The 17,639-nt window shown below is 34.3% G+C and overlaps 1 protein-coding gene and 1 pseudogene across 1 annotated transcript; both read right to left on the reverse strand.

Annotated features, from left to right (window-relative positions):
• Positions 1-4,621: 4,621 nt before the first annotated feature.
• On the reverse strand, positions 4,622-7,193 carry LOC139863459 (wall-associated receptor kinase-like 2; annotated as a pseudogene).
• A 961-nt stretch (positions 7,194-8,154) lies between these two features.
• LOC139862346 (DNA topoisomerase 6 subunit B-like) lies at positions 8,155-13,140 on the reverse strand. The gene is made up of 19 exons (XM_071850939.1): positions 12,978-13,140; positions 12,833-12,885; positions 12,553-12,650; positions 12,345-12,450; positions 12,117-12,254; positions 11,949-12,000; positions 11,720-11,784; positions 11,370-11,476; positions 11,172-11,274; positions 10,750-10,835; positions 10,435-10,631; positions 10,191-10,306; positions 9,972-10,057; positions 9,773-9,845; positions 9,548-9,639; positions 9,333-9,471; positions 8,823-8,917; positions 8,544-8,724; positions 8,155-8,426 (listed from the first exon to the last, which is right to left on the reverse strand). Exons 1-19 carry the CDS (start codon positions 13,069-13,071, stop codon positions 8,280-8,282), a joined length of 2,028 nt encoding a protein of 675 aa, XP_071707040.1. The 5' UTR covers positions 13,072-13,140; the 3' UTR covers positions 8,155-8,279.
• Between the last annotated feature and the right edge of the window lie 4,499 nt (positions 13,141-17,639).

The raw sequence follows: 17,639 nt of genomic DNA on the forward strand, positions 1-17,639 counted from the left end.
TGAGCAAATGCACAGCGGAAAGGTTTCTTTCATACCTGAGAATAAACATGCTTTCAAGTGTCAACCAAAAGATTGGTGAGTTCATAGGTTTATCATAAAACAATAAAATTCATCATTTTGATATACCACAAGATTTAAATGCTGCATGGTACAAATGGGCCCGAATCCTATACCCACCTGTAATGTATATGCTATATCTTTTAAATACAGTACATCTTTCTCGTGTATGAAACCATTTTCATAAATTATAGTAACCGTACACATATCTTGTGCACAAAAATAACATACACATAACCTGTGTATAAAATCATTCTCTCGATACATAACATTCACTTCAATTGGTGGCAATTATCATGTCCACATAATTCAATGGTGGCAATTATCATGTCCACATAATTCAATGGTGGCAATTATCATGTCCACATAATTCAATGGTGGAAATTATCATGTCCACATAATTCAATGGTGGCAATTATCATGTCCACATAATTCAATAATAATCCGCAGAACTTCTGTCTGCATAATAATTCATTTGAGGAATGTTTTGCTTGTGTCTATCTCGTCAAACATTTATAAAAGTATTTCATGTATTCGCAGTTCAAAATATATTTCAAAGGCATTTAATAAAGCAGTTGTAGAAACAGCGCATGTATTCTCAGTCCCAAAAATGTAAAGAGTAAAAGGGAGCAAATGAACTCACCTAATGTATTTTGTAGTAAAAATACATATGACGATATTGAACGACGCATGGTTGGCCTCGGATTCACGAACCTATATTATTCATATTTATATTAACACATATAATTGTAATCGAATATATTCATATATTATATCTTAAATTATATATCTTATATATCTAGTTTGTATATATTTAAAATAGTTGATATTTATATAGTTTAATATTATATTTAAAAATCAATAATTTGTTATATGTAAATATTTATATAAGTAATCTTAATATATATAGTTATATGTAATATTATGGTAATTGTAATATATATACTCTTATATAGAAAATATAGAGAAATATTTACTTGTTATAATAATATCGTTAATATAAAAGTAGTAATCATAATAATACTATTAATAATAATAATAACAATTATAAAAAATAAAAAAAAATAAAAAAAATATTAATGATAATGATAATGATAATAATACTACTAATAATAATAACTATAAAAATAATGATTTTACTAATAATAATAATACTAATATTTATTTTAATAACTATAATGATAATAATGTTAAAACTAATAATAATGATAAGGGAATAAATTAAATAGCTACCTCAAAGGAGTAGTCCTAAAAGAAATGACCAAGTTCGGGTTTGAACCCGCGACCTCCCGCTAACCCGTTAAAACCTTTAAACCAACGAACCAATGATTTGTTTTGGTATTAACCCGCATGATTAATTAGTTCGTCTTCATCAAACACTTATCATTAACATCACTTCAAGATCATCATCCTAATTCTATATCATCATCCTTCCTAACTAATTATTATCATCTTCATTCGGAATTATCACGCATCACCTATTAATTCGTTCATTAATCATCTTATTCACATATCATCATCTTCTAATGACAAAAGGAAAATATGATGAGGCCTAAGTGCAAGTCCTAATAGCTCATGTATAAATCGGCCCACATACAAAAAGATCCCGGCCCAACCATTAGTATCATGCTTGTGGATCTATAAACCCACGTACAAAGTTGATAAAGGTAATCGACCCAATATAAATTTGAAGTCGTTGACATGGTTGCAGTTTAATCGATAATAAAGACAATTCTATCCAGCTCATTGCTCTAAACCCCACCCTCACTAAATATAATCCAATAACAACCATAAATTTCGGCTCAACTTCTGGTAATCGAGAATCTCAAACGGCAGGAAAAAAAATACACTCATCAATAATTCAGCATCATGAACTATCCTAATCCTCATGACCCACCATTTCAATAAAAATTATATCCGCAAGTCTTTGTATTATATTGGCCCCATATCCTAATCATATGCATTACTCACTCATCATCCTAATTACATTATAAAAAAAATGATACGCCATATATGAAAGCTCCCAAGATGTCGGCCATGAGTGGAGGTTTGTCCCACTTGTTTATTATTAAATCGTTATTTAATGCTATCATATATCCAAGTTGGATTAGTTTTTAAATTGTACTACCTATACCACTTCATTTCTTTATATATACGACAGAAAGAAAAAAGAAAAAAATGGAGACTTATGGAAGGTGGTTAAATGGGTGTGGTGGTGTTACGGTTGTAATGGCCGTCGGTAGTGGTGATTAGAAGGTGATGGAAGTCATGGTTGATCAAGAAAACCGAAGGTGTAGTTGTTATGGTGGCGATCAATAGAAAAATAAAAATGAGTTTCGATGGTATTCGAAGGTCATGGTGGTTGATGGTGTTTTATTTCGTCCCAGAAACAAAATAAACGAGTAGCAAACCTGAGGTGTTCAGTTTTGGGTTGAGCAGGAACAAAACTCGGTTGGTGTTCTTGTTGGGTTGTATCCGAATATAATAGAAACAGTTAAACATAATCTGTAGTAGTAGCATAACGATTGGATTTTGATGGTTTTGTTCTTGGTCTTTCGAACAGAAAATGGAAGCTAACGATGGCTATGGTTTGGAACAACAGTGGCTTGGATTCCGGTTTGAGCTTGCGTTTTAAACAGAAGATAGCAGGTAGGTTAGGGTGGCGGGTGGTGATGATTCATGGTGGTAGGGTTTTCAATGAATATGATCGATGGTGGTGGATAGGTGATGGGTTTTTCGTTGGAGATGGTTATTGATGGGTGTTTATGGTGATGAAATAATTGAGTGAGTTAACTAAATTTACATAACAATGTGATTGATTAATAATCCAAGTAGTCGACAGATTATATTCGATCGTACAAGAAAATAGATATAAAAATAAAAAGGTGATATCTCTTGTTGTTTATTCATTTGATTATATCATAATTGGTAGGAATTTTGGAAAGCAAAATAGTAGAAAAGCAACACGAAACAGATTCAATACCCTCTAATTCATCTATACGTATCTTATATAAATAATGCTATTATTTAATAATTATAACACTATTAATATTAAAATTAATAATAAAAATAATAATAGTAATGAAAATGAAAATAATAATAATAATAATAATAATAATAATAATAATAATAATAATAATAATAATAATAATAATACCTATCATTAATAAATATGATGATAGTAATTTTAATAATGATAAGAATAATACTTTATAATAATAACAATTCTTAATTCTTAATGATAATGGTAATATTAATATGTAACAATAATACTAATAATACTAATAATAATAAAGATAAAAGTAACAATAATGGTAATCATAATAATAAACATAATATTTATAATTCTTAAGAATAATTATACTAACAATATTTATAATATTAATACTTAATAATAACAACAATAATAGCTGATAATATTTTAATTTCAATTATAACATGTACATAAAACTAATATTGATATTAATATTAATAATGAATGTAATAATAAGGTTATTATAACAATTATATCCTTAACTTGTATTTACATTTAATATATACAATTTATTCATTATGTAATATTTAATAATTATATACATATGGTGACTTTTATTGAGTAATAAACTTTCATGTAAATATTACAATATACATATTATAATATGTACCTATAGGAATCATATAAATTTATTTTAAATGTAACTTAATTACTTTATATCTTTTTTTTTATTAATTTTTAAATATTTAAATTATATTTTATAATTTCAAATTATAATATATACTTACATTTATATATATACATATTTATTTATAAACAATTGTTCGTGAATCGCCGAGCATGGTCAAAGGTAATCGATTACATGAATATAGTTCCAAATTCTTGAGGTTCAACTTAACAAACTTTGCTTATCGTGTAAAAATCATATAAAGATTAAGTTTAAATTTGGTCGGAAATTTTCGGGTCGTCACAGACGCGCCTTAATGAGCCACGACTCGCCTTAACACTAAAACGCACTTTTCTTGTTGTTTTGATATCCTTCGCACCTCCAACACTTATATACCAGTTTTTCTGCATGCGAAATGAACTATTTTTATATATTATATATTGTTTAATTTTCATATTCATTTTCATTGAATATAAAATGAAATTTTGTTACAACATAATAGTGATCTATTGATCTTGTAACAATCTAATATGTTCTGTTATAATACGAGAGTTAAAAACGAGTTTAATAGAGTGAAACTTAAAATGAAGAGTAATAAATGGGTGTTTGTTTTTAACTTACGCGTTTAATACAAAAAAACTCAAATAAGTGTGAAATTACAATTTCGTCGAAACTTTTTAAAATTCACCGGTAACTACATCTATAACTATCACATATAGAGGTTAATATGGTTACTTCAATTACTCGGACATTATTCAGCTCATAAAACAAAAAATAATTATATGTATCACTTATTCCCCACATACATACATGTTATATAAATGCAGACATGACATAATAAGAAGAAAAAACAAACCAGTCCTAAGTCTTCAACATAATGTTAAGACTTGATCAAATCATGTATCCTACATAACACTTGTGGATCAATCACTAATGCTATCATGGAAACTAATTGTTGTTGATGTTGACTTCTGATCATATGCTAACATAGATAGATCTTCACTTTTGTTCATATGTTGACGATACTCATCAATTGTAGAAGGTACATGTGACCTTCTCATGCCTTCTAAATCTAAGGCTACTTCCTTCATAGTTGGCCTACTTTTCCCATTCGAATTTAAACACCTCATCGCCAAGTTAGATATTTCCAACAACACGCCATTTGACCCCTCGTTTACAATCACTGCGTCAAATATAGACATCACACAATCTTCTTCGATTGCTAGCATAAAATGTGAAGTTAAGCTTCTATGCTCATCAAATTTGCTCAAAATTGGCTTTTCCCTCGTCAGAAGTTCAAGCAAAACAACTCCAAAGCTATAAACGTCACTTTTTTCTGTAAACTGACTAGATTGAAAATACTCCGGATCAAAGTAGCCAAATGTACCTTTAACCAAGGTAGTTAAGTGAGTTTTATCAGTCGCTACAAATCTCGAAGTTCCGAAATCTGAAATTTTAGCTCTATACTTTTCATCCAAAAGTATGTTTGTGGTTTTGATGTCACTATGGTATATTGGAATTGAAGTGGCCGAATGTAAGTAAGAAAGTGCTCCTGCGACCTCTGTAGCGATTTGTAATCTCATGTTTAACGAAAATGGTAATTCAATATTAACATTTTGAATTAAATCATATAACGTGCCATTCGGGATGAATTCGGAAACCAACAGAGGAACCTCGGTTTCTAGGCAACATCCCAACAATTTTACCACGTTCCTATGATTGACTTGTGAAAGAATGACAACTTCATTGATGAACTGCTCTAGTTGACCATGGTTAACTTTCTTTGACTTTTTGACTGCTACAATTATTCCGTCAGCTAGCATTCCTTTATACACCGTACCTTGTCCTCCTCGACCTAGAATTATGTTCTCGTTAAAATGGTCTGTTGCTGTCTCCAACTCTTTAGAGGTAAAATGTATGGTTTTATCAACTAAATTTGTATCAGTTGCTTCTTGTTGTTTAAGAAGTAAACCACCGTTACGTTTAAAAAACTTCTCTTTTTGCCTCTTAGCTATGGCTCTCTTAATGAATTTGTGCAATTCAAAAATGAATATGGCTCTCTTAATGAATTTGTGCAATTCAAAAATGAACTTTGCTAGGAAAAGCATCCCCATGCTTATGCTAACACCTGAAGAGAGGCAAAAACAATTTTGAAAAACTAATGCTAAATAGTAGATGTAAATAAATCCCATTTAAATGAATATGAAACTGTCAAATTAGATACGGATTGCAGACTATACCAAGAATAAAGAGTTACGTACCTAGAATAATTCCTAACGGTGATTCGCTCCTTCTGAGTACTTGCGTGCTATAATAGATCGTAGGTTCACAAAAGAAATTGGAATAAGGTTCTGTTTCGTTATAGTGACAGACTCCTCCAGTATCCCGACACATTCTGCATTCTTTAGACTCTAAAAACCACACAATAGAACAAGTTAAACGAAAACGGATAAGGTTTTTCCCTGTTCAGGCTACCTGGAAAGGGAAGTATTTTTACTCACACGTACGCGGTTAAATCTGGTTATCCCGTGACCGTTTCCAACTCTTTTTCCTAGCCAATATATGCTGCTAGTGAGGTTTGAACCTGATACCTCTTACAAAGATATCGAGACCTCAACCACTAGGCTATCTTAGTTTCCTGTAAAACACAAGGTAGAAAGAACACAAGATTGCATAACATACCTTCACATTGGTAGTGCAAATACGGGTTCCCTTCATGCCATAAAACGCAAAAGCACCTCTCAAGTTCGTTTTCCCAACATGTTGGTATCATTTTTGTTGATTTCCACCCAAGTGATATCGGGATAAAAAATTTATCACTCATAGGATATGGGTCATTCCAAGGTTCATACGAATCCTTACTCACTAAAAAGGCAGACACACAAGACACGTCTCCATCTACTTTCAAGTGAGTAAGATCTATCGTGTACGACCGTAAATTATAAGAAACCGTTGTTTGTTTGGCAACAACGTATGCCAAAACAAATATTGCTTTCATTAGTTGTGACATTGGTGCAAGTCGTTGAACACCCGCCAACCACATAATTTTCATCGGACAACTGGGCCAAGATAACAGCGTTACCACACCCTTTAACGACTAATACATTATGCAATTCTGAAAACCAGAATGGAATAAGACTAAGGTCAATACTTTGGATGTGACCATAACTATTTGAAACTGAATTTGAACATCGAGAAATTTGTGGGACTTTAACTGTGACAGTTTGTTGTTCCAAATCTATAGATAACAACTCATGGTTGTTGAGTGCAGACAAATACGGTATCGATGAGTTGCAATCAACAACGTACCATTTGTCGAAAGAACATTTTTCTCCTATACCAAAAGGGTAAGGAATCATCACTTGTCCACAAGTATCATTGCATCCTGGCTTTGCAAAATCAAGAGCTTTTATTGATGATGTTTTTGATAAAACTAAGATAATTAGCAAATGGAAAACTTGAAAATGCATCATTTTTAGATGAATGAATATGATAATATGTGTGATTTCGTTAAATAATACTCCAATTTTCATTAAGGAATTTATATCATGGTTAAGTTTGAGCAGGTCAAAGAAATAATACAAGTCTTTGATACATTATTCTTCCATTGCAAAGTCGGTGAGAGAAAAGGATTTGGATCAATAACAAACCACATAGTTGGTTAAATGTAGGGTCATTTAAAGAAAAACATGCATACAAGATCTTTACTCTACTTTCCTTGGGGGAGTTATTAGAACTCAACTCTGAAGCATTCAAATTTTATTCCAGGGAGCAATATGATACGGAGTATATAAGTACATGACAACTATTAAATATATCATTTTTTAACTTAATATTAACATTAAGTGAAGTATTAACATAGTAGAACATTACACAAAAATAAATAAATGTTATAAATAATAAATAAAGTAAACAATATTAATAATAATACGAGTAGTATATAATTATCAAGTGAGCCTTCTAATATATTTAACGAACTAAGCTATAAACTAGAGCTTTATATATTGAGCTCAAAATGAGTTGATCTCAAGCTTTTAAACTCATTGAATTTTAAACTCGTCAAGCTTATTACACCTGCTAGACACAACTGGGTCAACTGTGGTGTTTTTCACTAAACGGTCTCTCTCAGTAGCGTTGTGTCTATTAAGTATATCCATACATTATAAGCGTGTTTGATTGGATTGGATTATATGATAGATGGCTACTTCGTTGATTTTTATTGCATTTTTCACACAGAAAATATAGTATATTAATAATTAATAATAATAATCAAAGTAATATTAAAATGGAAATTAGGGTCATCATCAATAACTAGATGATGATCAAAAACTATAAAACTAGCCCTTATCTAAAAAAAACTAAAAAATTAGCCCCAATGGGTTACAGGACAAGCATATGGACAGCGCAGTTAAGCCCAGTTTTGTTAAGCAAGTTAACCGAAAGTATATGCTCAAACTGACCAAGATATACCTGATTCCATCAGCATATAAATATAAATATATTTAAACTTTAGAGGATTCTAGTTTAAGGAGTACAATTCAACAATGCGGTAAAATGCTAAAAAAAGATTTAATTACCTACCTACTTATAAAGCCTGAAGACAAAGATAGGAGAACGAAAATCTATAAAGTTGGTTTGAGGCTCCAATGCTTGTAAATATATGTTTTCTTTTGGTTCTTCCCTCACTCCACTTTGTGTTGCGTATTCCATTGCCATTTCGTAATCCACCTGTAAGTATCAATCAACAAAATCATTAACAGAATTCTCAAATGTCTCCACATTCTAGAAAATTCCGATTCAATTTCATAATTAAGTTCTAAGCAAAATCTCATATAAATTACTTGCCTGTTCCACATGCTGTGCAAGTTTTTCAGATAGGGTCTCTTTTGTTACCGAACGATTAGTGACTTTTTGAAGTAATTCTGCATCCTCGTCCTTAATCTCGGTGCGTTGCTTCTTTTTTGCATGTAACTGTGATGCCTCTTTCAATACAGTATATATAGCACCCGAAGCATCATCTAAGTATCTACAACCAATACGAATAGCATTTGATTAACGGTTCTAGATCAACAGCAAAGGTCAATATTTATATACATATGGTGTGACACAAAGGTTTGAACTTACTTGATTAAGTTTCTTTTCCTCTCTTGTTGCTCACGAGCCTGAATTTTCTTCACTATTTTTGACTTTAGCTGGGTGCAACACTGTTTAATGCAAGTCTGCAGGCATGGGTTGTAAAATTAAAAAACTTCCATAATTTCCATTAGACCTTGTGGTTTACATAAAATCACACAAGTCGTCCTTATCTATTGAAAATTACAGCGATAGTCCCTCTGTTTTTCATGAAATTACATCAATCGTCACTATCTTTTGCAAATTACACTAAAGGTATACGTTGATGGTCCCTCCTATTAATGCACATTTTAAATAAGGTATTATCAACGTACACTTTTATATAAGTCAGGGATGATCGGTGTATTTTCTAAAAGATAAGGATGATTGATGTAATTGGATAAAAACCACATGGATGACCACTTTAATATTCAAAAGATAAGGAAGGTTGGAATAATTTCATGTAAACTACAAGAACTAATGGTACAATTTACTCTAAAATTAATGTGAAGGCAAACCAACCTTCACAGCATTAACAATCTCACTAATGTCATCTCCAATATATTCCTTTCCGGTCCCCTTAAAAGGAATTTTGGTGCTTACAATGCTAACAAAAACGCCAATTTTATCCTGTGTCTGATTAATTTTGTAAATGCTCCAACTGAAAAATCATAACATATCAGGAGACCTACAAAAAAAGGGACTACCGAAAAAATTAAAACTTATATCAGTCTTACTTAATCCTCTTCATTGCAGTTCTAGTGACAACATCAGCACCTTGCTCAAATAGCAGTGGAATCCGATTTGCAAACCGAAAGATATTTAAACCCTACAATTTTGATCGCCATAAAAAGCAACAGATGATTGAAGAAACGGATATAAAAAACATAATGCAAAGGTTGAGGTAGAGACGTAGAGTTATGATGCAAAAGAGAACTCAACAACGAAAGAAACAAACTTACTTGCTTGACATCTTTTCCACCCACGCTAACTCCAGCTTCTACAACGAACGGGTGTCCTTCGAATACTTGAGCACTAAATTAAGATTAAATTCAGACTGTGTTTAGTTTCATGCTATTATAGTGTTTTATTTATAAATTTATATATGATATATGATATGAAGTGGGGTGAAGATTTAGGCATTTCAATCATGAATATTACCTTGCAGTATAAGTTGCAACCATGTCCGGGTGAAGTTCCTTTATGATACCCAAACGGAGGTTGTACTCTCCAGCAGGACTAAGACACTAGATGGAAATGATGTTATTTACAAACTTTTTCCTTATGAAAACCAAAATTATTCAAAATAAAAAAATAAATAATAACAAAACTATAGAATTCTATGTTTATTAACTTTGAGTTGTCGAGCAAGGGTCTTACATCACCACTAGGATCATCAAATTTGGCCTGCCGAAATAGCTGATGGATTCGGACAATTTGTTGTGGAGTGAGTGACTTGACTGGTGTTTTAGGGGTGAAATCTGGACCCATTTCACCTGTAACACGACAAACATAACCATAATATTAATATAATCAATTTACAGGAACAATAGAAGCTTGTATAACGAGGTTCAAGGTTGTTTAAACCGCGTTAACATAGTAGAAGGGTGTGGTAGAAATATACCGATTAATCGTTCAGCATGAGACTTCCCAATGTTAACAAATTCATGTTGAAGAAATTGCAAAAGGAACGGTTTTGAAGTTTCACCAATTAGGCGTTTGATGAGAAGCAAATCGACAGCTGACGGATGGTACTTTGTTTCAAGAGGAACTGCAGGCATTACATCTGTCCTTCTAGCAAAACTTATGCTCACATTTTTACTACAAAAGTTTAGAGAGAAAATAGCATTAATTGACATGATAAATGATATGTATGTAAATGATATTGTATGATAAACACAATGTTAAAGTACTATATTTTTTAAGAAAGAAGAGATACTCTGATGTGTCCGATACAAATCGAAACATGAATCGTGCATATGGAGTTATAACAGCCATTTGACGCATATAATGCAATATCTTGGACTGCAAATATCAAAGAAAGTATCAGTTACGAAGAATGCCATGCTGAGCTCGTTGAATGTTAGGCATCAATTTTGAATAACCGGTCTCAACCAGACCCACTTGACCCGTCTAAAAAATATGACCCGTTTGACACATGACCTGTTTCAACCCGTTACCAACCTGACCCATTTGGACCCGTTTATAATTTAACCCATTTGACCCAAAACCCTTCTGACCCTTTACCCAAACTGTCCCAATATGACCCGTCACAGGTATGGGCATCAGATACATTATCTGATTTTAATTATGAACCATAGTACAGTTAAGACAAGAATCAATCCAGAAAGTGAGACATACGCGATATGTTGTCCAATTTCCCTCAATTACAACTTGAATCTCAGCTCCATGCCATGGTTCCTTGTCATATTTCTTCTCATGTAAATGTATGTGGGGAATGTTTCTGATCATGGAAGGTTATTATAGATATTAGATCACGGTTGAACACTTCTGATCAGAGCCTTATTTAAGTAAATGCTCAATAGGATAGAACTATACTTATGAATATCTATATCCAGCCTGCAAAATGTAGTGTAACTTTGACCCTTCATTGATGAAGATATCTCTATAGGTAGTCCTGTACTCATCTTTGACCAAATTAAAGCCTGAAACAAGTAAAAATAGATCTAACATGTATGAAATTCATCACACTATATATTTCTCAATATAATCAGAAACAGGAAGGAAAGTTTAGTGTAGAAGAGTTCCCTGAACAGCTTTAAGTATTCTATATTTGTACACACTTAACTATGATATCAGCAGCCAATAAAATAAGATCACTATTTCAAAATACAAAAGCATGCATTTTCAGTCACGGATACAGTTATACATGCCTAGTGTCAACATACCATTTTTGCACCAAGTCCGAACTTTCCACGTGTTTGTTTCAATCCATACTTTGTCCCAGATAAAACTGCGAGAGCTTTATATCTTAGAAAAAAGTAGCAGGACAGTTATATAGAACTCAGATACATAAATCTCATTATCTCAGTATGTCATGTCTAGACACATATGTTGAAAAGCACTAATGCACTATATATTTAACATATCAGCAAGCATGAAAGTATATAATTAAACCTCGTCCAAACATATTTGGAATATCATCATGGGGCATTCCTCTTCCATTATCCTACACAATTTCATAACGTAGGTCGTCACACAACAAATTTACAAGCATAAAATGCAATTGATCCCAAATTGAAAAAAAAGTGATATAATTAGGTTTGAAACAAAAATATGTCAGACCTTACAAGTCACCCGGTAAAACGAGGCGTCACCTCGACCCTTGATACCCTTTGCAGAAGTCGGTTCTTTTACTTTCTTACCAAGTGCGGCATTTTTGGCCTGAATCTCTTGAAAACGAGCTTCTTTGGCAATCCTTTTCTAATAGCAGAACAAAATGCAACAGAAAGAGAACACAGATAAGCCATCAACCAATAAACGATAGAAAGCTAAAATTACTTAGGTACAAACCTCACGAGCCTTGACAGTCTCAAAATCACCATATAGTGCCTCATCAATTCGCTCGCGATCAATAAGACCAATCATAGAATTAAACTTGCTTTTATTAATCTCCTCACTACAATTACACCAACACGATACAATAAACAGAACTAAAATCCATAATCATATGTTCATCCCATAAACAATGTGCATAAACATATTAAGTACATTCACTTACATTGTAACTTCAACAAACGGAAGCTCGGCAATGGACTCCGCAGAATCCAGCGCATTTTCAACAAGTTCTCGCACAGTTGTGTAAAGTGATTTCCCAGGCTAATATTCATACACAAAAACACCACTTAAATTCAATTTACATACAGCTTATGAAACACAATAATCACATTAAACCTAATCCAGGTGCAAAATCATTACATACACATATACATACACACATCTGCAAATTTGTAGAATCTCAAACAGATACATATACAGAATTATTACAGAATAAAACTTACATTGTCGAATCCAGCAATGTTTTTATTCTCGGCGAAGAATTCGGCCGGTGATTCTGCAATTAAAAGGTAAGGATAATCAATTAAGATGAATGCAATTTTGATGTTACTATATAAAAAGTTGAAATATAGAGATTGAGATGCTAACTTTGCTTGAGAGCACTAGCTTTAGGTTTTCGAGGTGTTTTTGATTTTCCTTTTTTAGTTTGTACCGGACTTTCTTCACTGCTGTCGCCGTCCATCGGAGAAATTTTGTTGACCGGTCAAAATTAAGGGTTTTGACAGGCGGGAAGTACTCTCGTTGTTGTGTGCGAAAATTAAGGGTTTCTTCACTACAGGTATTATTGAATTATTATATTGAAAGTAGCTCCTCTCTCCTTTCCTCCGGCCACCGGCATCTAGCCGGTGGTCTTGATTAACCCCTGTCTCGCCGATTTTATGTTTTCTTCTGTCTTGATCCGGCAAACGGCGTGATGGGTGGCAAGAACAAGAAGAAAATTCCGGCGACGACGCCGGGTAGGGTTTTGCGCAATCGGAAAATTAGGGAAGCTCTTGATGAGCTTTCGAAGGAAAGGGATCCAAAGGTAGGTGAATCTAAGGAGGGAGAGGGTTCAGACTCCTGGTCACAGGAGGATACCATTGAAACACAGGAGGTCGATTCTGTTCATGAGGGCAAGGACACTAATGATCGTATGCAAGATAAGGAGGACCATAATAGTGTCCATGCTGCAACCGAATCATCTGAAGGGGAGACGGAGCTTAAGGTTGATGATGAAGTAAAGGATGTCACTCCCGTACAGGAAGGGACAAAGAACCTGCATAAGGGTGATGTGCACGTAGATTGTGATGAGCGAGGGGTGCCAGCAGTTACTACAAATGTTCCTCCATCACATTTGGACATGGCTAATGGGAATGATGATACTAAGGTGGAGGAGCAAGGGGTACCATCTGTGACAACAAATGTTCCTTCATCATACTTAGACATGGCTTATGGAGAAGAGGCAAAACGAAAAGTAAATTTTCGTTACATAGAACCTGTAGTAAGTGATGGTGATGTCGATGTGATACTACCATTGTCTTCTGTACAAGAGGCTGTTAAAAGGTATGAGAATACTCTATATGGTTACTTTTTGGGTAAACGAGTTGCTTTTCCTGTTGTCCAAAATTATGTGTTAAATGCTTGGAAGAAATTTGGAATCGAACGCATAATGATGAATTCTAAGGGATTCTATTTTTTCAAGTTTATGACAAAAAAAGGGATGATTGATGTGCTAGAAAGTGGTCCATGGACCATTAGAACTATTCCCATAATTCTTAACAAGTGGACTCCTGATGTCTCATTAACGAAAGAGGAATTGAATAAGGTCCCGATTTGGGTCAAGCTTTATGATGTGCCTTTAACAGGGTTCACAGAAGATGGATTGAGTAGGATTGCTTCAACGATAGGACGTCCTATGATGTTGGATAGTTACACGTGCACTATGTGTTCTGAGGCGTGGGGGCGTCCTAATTATGCTAGAGCTCTTATTGAGGTGTCTGCAAATTCGGCTTTGAAAGAAAATATTAAGGTTGCTACACCTGATGAGAATGGTCTTGTGAAGACATGTGATATGGTCAAGGTGGAATATGAATGGAGGCCTCCACGTTGTGATGGCTGTAAGTTGTTTGGGCATATTGACACACAATGCCCGAAGAATGTTGTTCCCAAGGAACCAGAAACTATTGCTGTTCTAGAAGATGGGTTCCAGCAAGTCTATAAACGTAAGAAAAAAGGGGTAAATGCGGGTAATAACAAGGATAAAGGCGAAGGGTTTACGATGGCCAAACAAAAACCAAAGTTGGTTTACAGGCCGGTTTTAAAACCGGGTTTGAAACAACAAACTAATAAGGCAGGCCCAAGTGGTACAAAGAAAGATGATGCTATTGATGGCAAGCAAGTGAAGGTTCAGAATTCATTTGGGCCGTTTAATAATAACCTAGTGGATGAGCTGAGCGATATAGAAACTGACGAAGAGGAAACGGCCACGTTTATGGCTGAGAAAAATACATCTAAGCCTACGGCCCCGATGAAATCGGGTTGGTTGTAGTTGGAAGTCTTCAGTGGTCCATGTCTCGTTCTAGGTGTGTCGTAGGTTTTTATTGTGTTTTGCTAGTCCTGTTGTGTAGGTTCTAGCTTGTTTTGTGGTTGTTTGAGGGGCCGCAAGGCGCGCTTGTGGTCGTTGTTCTTATTTGTATTTGTTATTTTTTGAAATAATATTTACCGGGTAAAACCCATTACCCAAAAAAAAAAAAGAATTGATAGTCGACGACTCGTCACTTCGTCAATAGTCCCAAGTGATTTTCTTTTTTTCTTTTTGTAAAATGTTGACTAGTTTTTGCAAATGGAGTTCTAATTGCAATAATGCGATGTACTGGATTTGGATTTGGATTTTGTAACATCCCGTTTTCCCGTACTTACTTAAAGGTACAAACTTAATTATTAGCACGTTTATAACTTGTTCGTTTATGTGATTAAATGAGCCAAAGTGTTAGTTTATGAGTTAGTGCATGTATGTGTGTGTATATATATATGTATATGTATATGTATATATATTTGAGAATGCGTGCGTGAGCGTGTATATTGATGTGTCGCGATGGCGTTGAGTCGTGTGAGACTTAGGGTTGAAACTTAGTCATGAATAGGAAGAGCAAATGAGGTGGGCTAGTTGTTGGAACCTTGGTTTGTGTTAAATGGTCGAAGTGACCAGGATCAGGCTAATGCCGCGCCGCGACGAATTGGGCCGCGACGCGACAAACAAAGCAAACCTGGATCAGAGATTGGGTTAAGAAGGGTCCATTTTCCCTTTATGTGTCGCGCCGCGACGATTATGGCCGCGCCGCGACAGTTCTGCAGTTCTGATTCCGGTTTTAGCTTAAATTAAATGACTTTAAGGGACAAAATGGTAATTTGACATGTAAATCTGATGGGAGCATTAACTCTCCACCACACATCCATTTATTTCATTTCCTTTTCCATTTTCTTTCCAATTTCTCTCCCAAAACACAAAACCCACTTAGTTTAATCTTGAAATTTGGAGTTGGAGATTTGTGAATCAAACCTAGAGCGAGATTTAAAGTTGTTCTCCTTGTTACTAGCTACAAGAAGATAGTCTTGGTAAGTTCTAACCTTGTGTTTTAAGTTTTAATTGGTTAATGGCTAGGGTTTGGGTTACTAGAGATTTGTATGACCCATTTGAGGGTAAAATGGGTGAGTTGGGTTATGTTGTTGTAATGAAACCCTAATAGCAACTATTTATGGTTTTGGCCTTGTGATTTGAGGTTGTAAGTGTAAATTGGTGTTGTTAGTCACTAATGCATTTTAAGAATTATGAAAGAAGTGTTAATGGGTAAGTTTGACATGATTGTGGGTTTAAGTGATATAAAACGGGTCAAAATGTACTAGTTGACCTAATTAGATGAAATGAGTATGGATTACCCTAAGTTTTGTGTTAATTGAAGTTAATAGACTTTACTTCACTAGTCTTAGTGATTAAAGTCGAGTCTTGGCCATTTATGGGCGGTAGTGAGTAGTTGAGTCATTTAATGCAAATTGGGTCATTAAATGCTCAAGTGGGAATATTGTGGTTAATCCCACTAGTTGTGAAATTGAATGTGCACTTAATGATTTAGGTACATTGCATTGAAGCTCGGAAGTGCTAAATCATCATCCTTGTGACAAGGTGAGTGGAATAATTATACGTTCATGTATATGGCGTGTTTATTTGTGAATGTTATGGTATGAACCATGTGCCGGTAGTGCCATAACATGTATGGGACGGATATAGGATGTGAACCATGTGCCAATAGCATCGAGTGTGAACCATGTGCCGGTAGCACTATAAAATGAGGCGTGAACCACGTGCCGGTAGCGTCAAAGTGTGAACTATGTGCCGGTAGCACTATAAAAGAGTGAGACTCAAATGCGTATGGTGTGAACCACGTGCCGGTAGCACCATAGCGTTATTGTTAACCATATTGTGTTGTGATCATTTAGCATTATATATATATATGGTGTTGAGTATATGCTAAGGAGATTTTGTGTCAATGTACGACTTGTTGGTATTTCGGGTATGATTGACTTGCTATGTGAGTTACATGTTCGTACGAGGTATTTGGTAATTGTGATTGCAAATAGATGGGTTATATATATGTATGTATAATTGTTGCACTCACTAAGCATTGCTTACCCTCTCGTTGTTTACCATTTTATAGGTTCCGGCTTGGACAAGGGTAAGGGCATACGGTTGGATTAGTTGTCTCCCGCTTATGTTGACAGGGGGTGCTTTTGGTGTTAGCTTTTGGAAGTTGGCCTGACGTTTTGGGTAGTTTAGCCCCAAACCATGCTCGGGTGTCGTTTGGATTATAAACTATCGTTGTAGTGGGTCCAACTTGTATCAAACTTAATTAATGGCCTTCGTGCCTTTTGTAAACATTTAAATTGGTGTACGTTTAAATGGAACTTGTGGAATGGTTTACATATTTAATTGGCGCATAAATGTGTATTATAAAAAAAAATTATCGTATGGAATACGGGTTTGGGTTGTTTCAAGTGGTATCAGAGCGTGGTCTAAGAGATTTAGGCGACTTGAGATAGGTGCCTAGACTTAGACTTTATTGTGTGTGCGCTTTATGCGGGGCTTGTAGGACTTTGGGTCTAATCGGGAATTGTTAGTGCTTGGGTTTATGTGAACTAACCTGGTGCTAATTGTTTTTGTAGTGTGTTTAGCAATCATCAAGCGAGACGGACGTTGTACTAGCGAGTTAATGCGAC

The sequence above is a fragment of the Rutidosis leptorrhynchoides genome, chromosome 8, assembly GCF_046630445.1.
Source record: "Rutidosis leptorrhynchoides isolate AG116_Rl617_1_P2 chromosome 8, CSIRO_AGI_Rlap_v1, whole genome shotgun sequence".
Classification (NCBI taxonomy): Eukaryota; Viridiplantae; Streptophyta; class Magnoliopsida; order Asterales; family Asteraceae; genus Rutidosis; species Rutidosis leptorrhynchoides.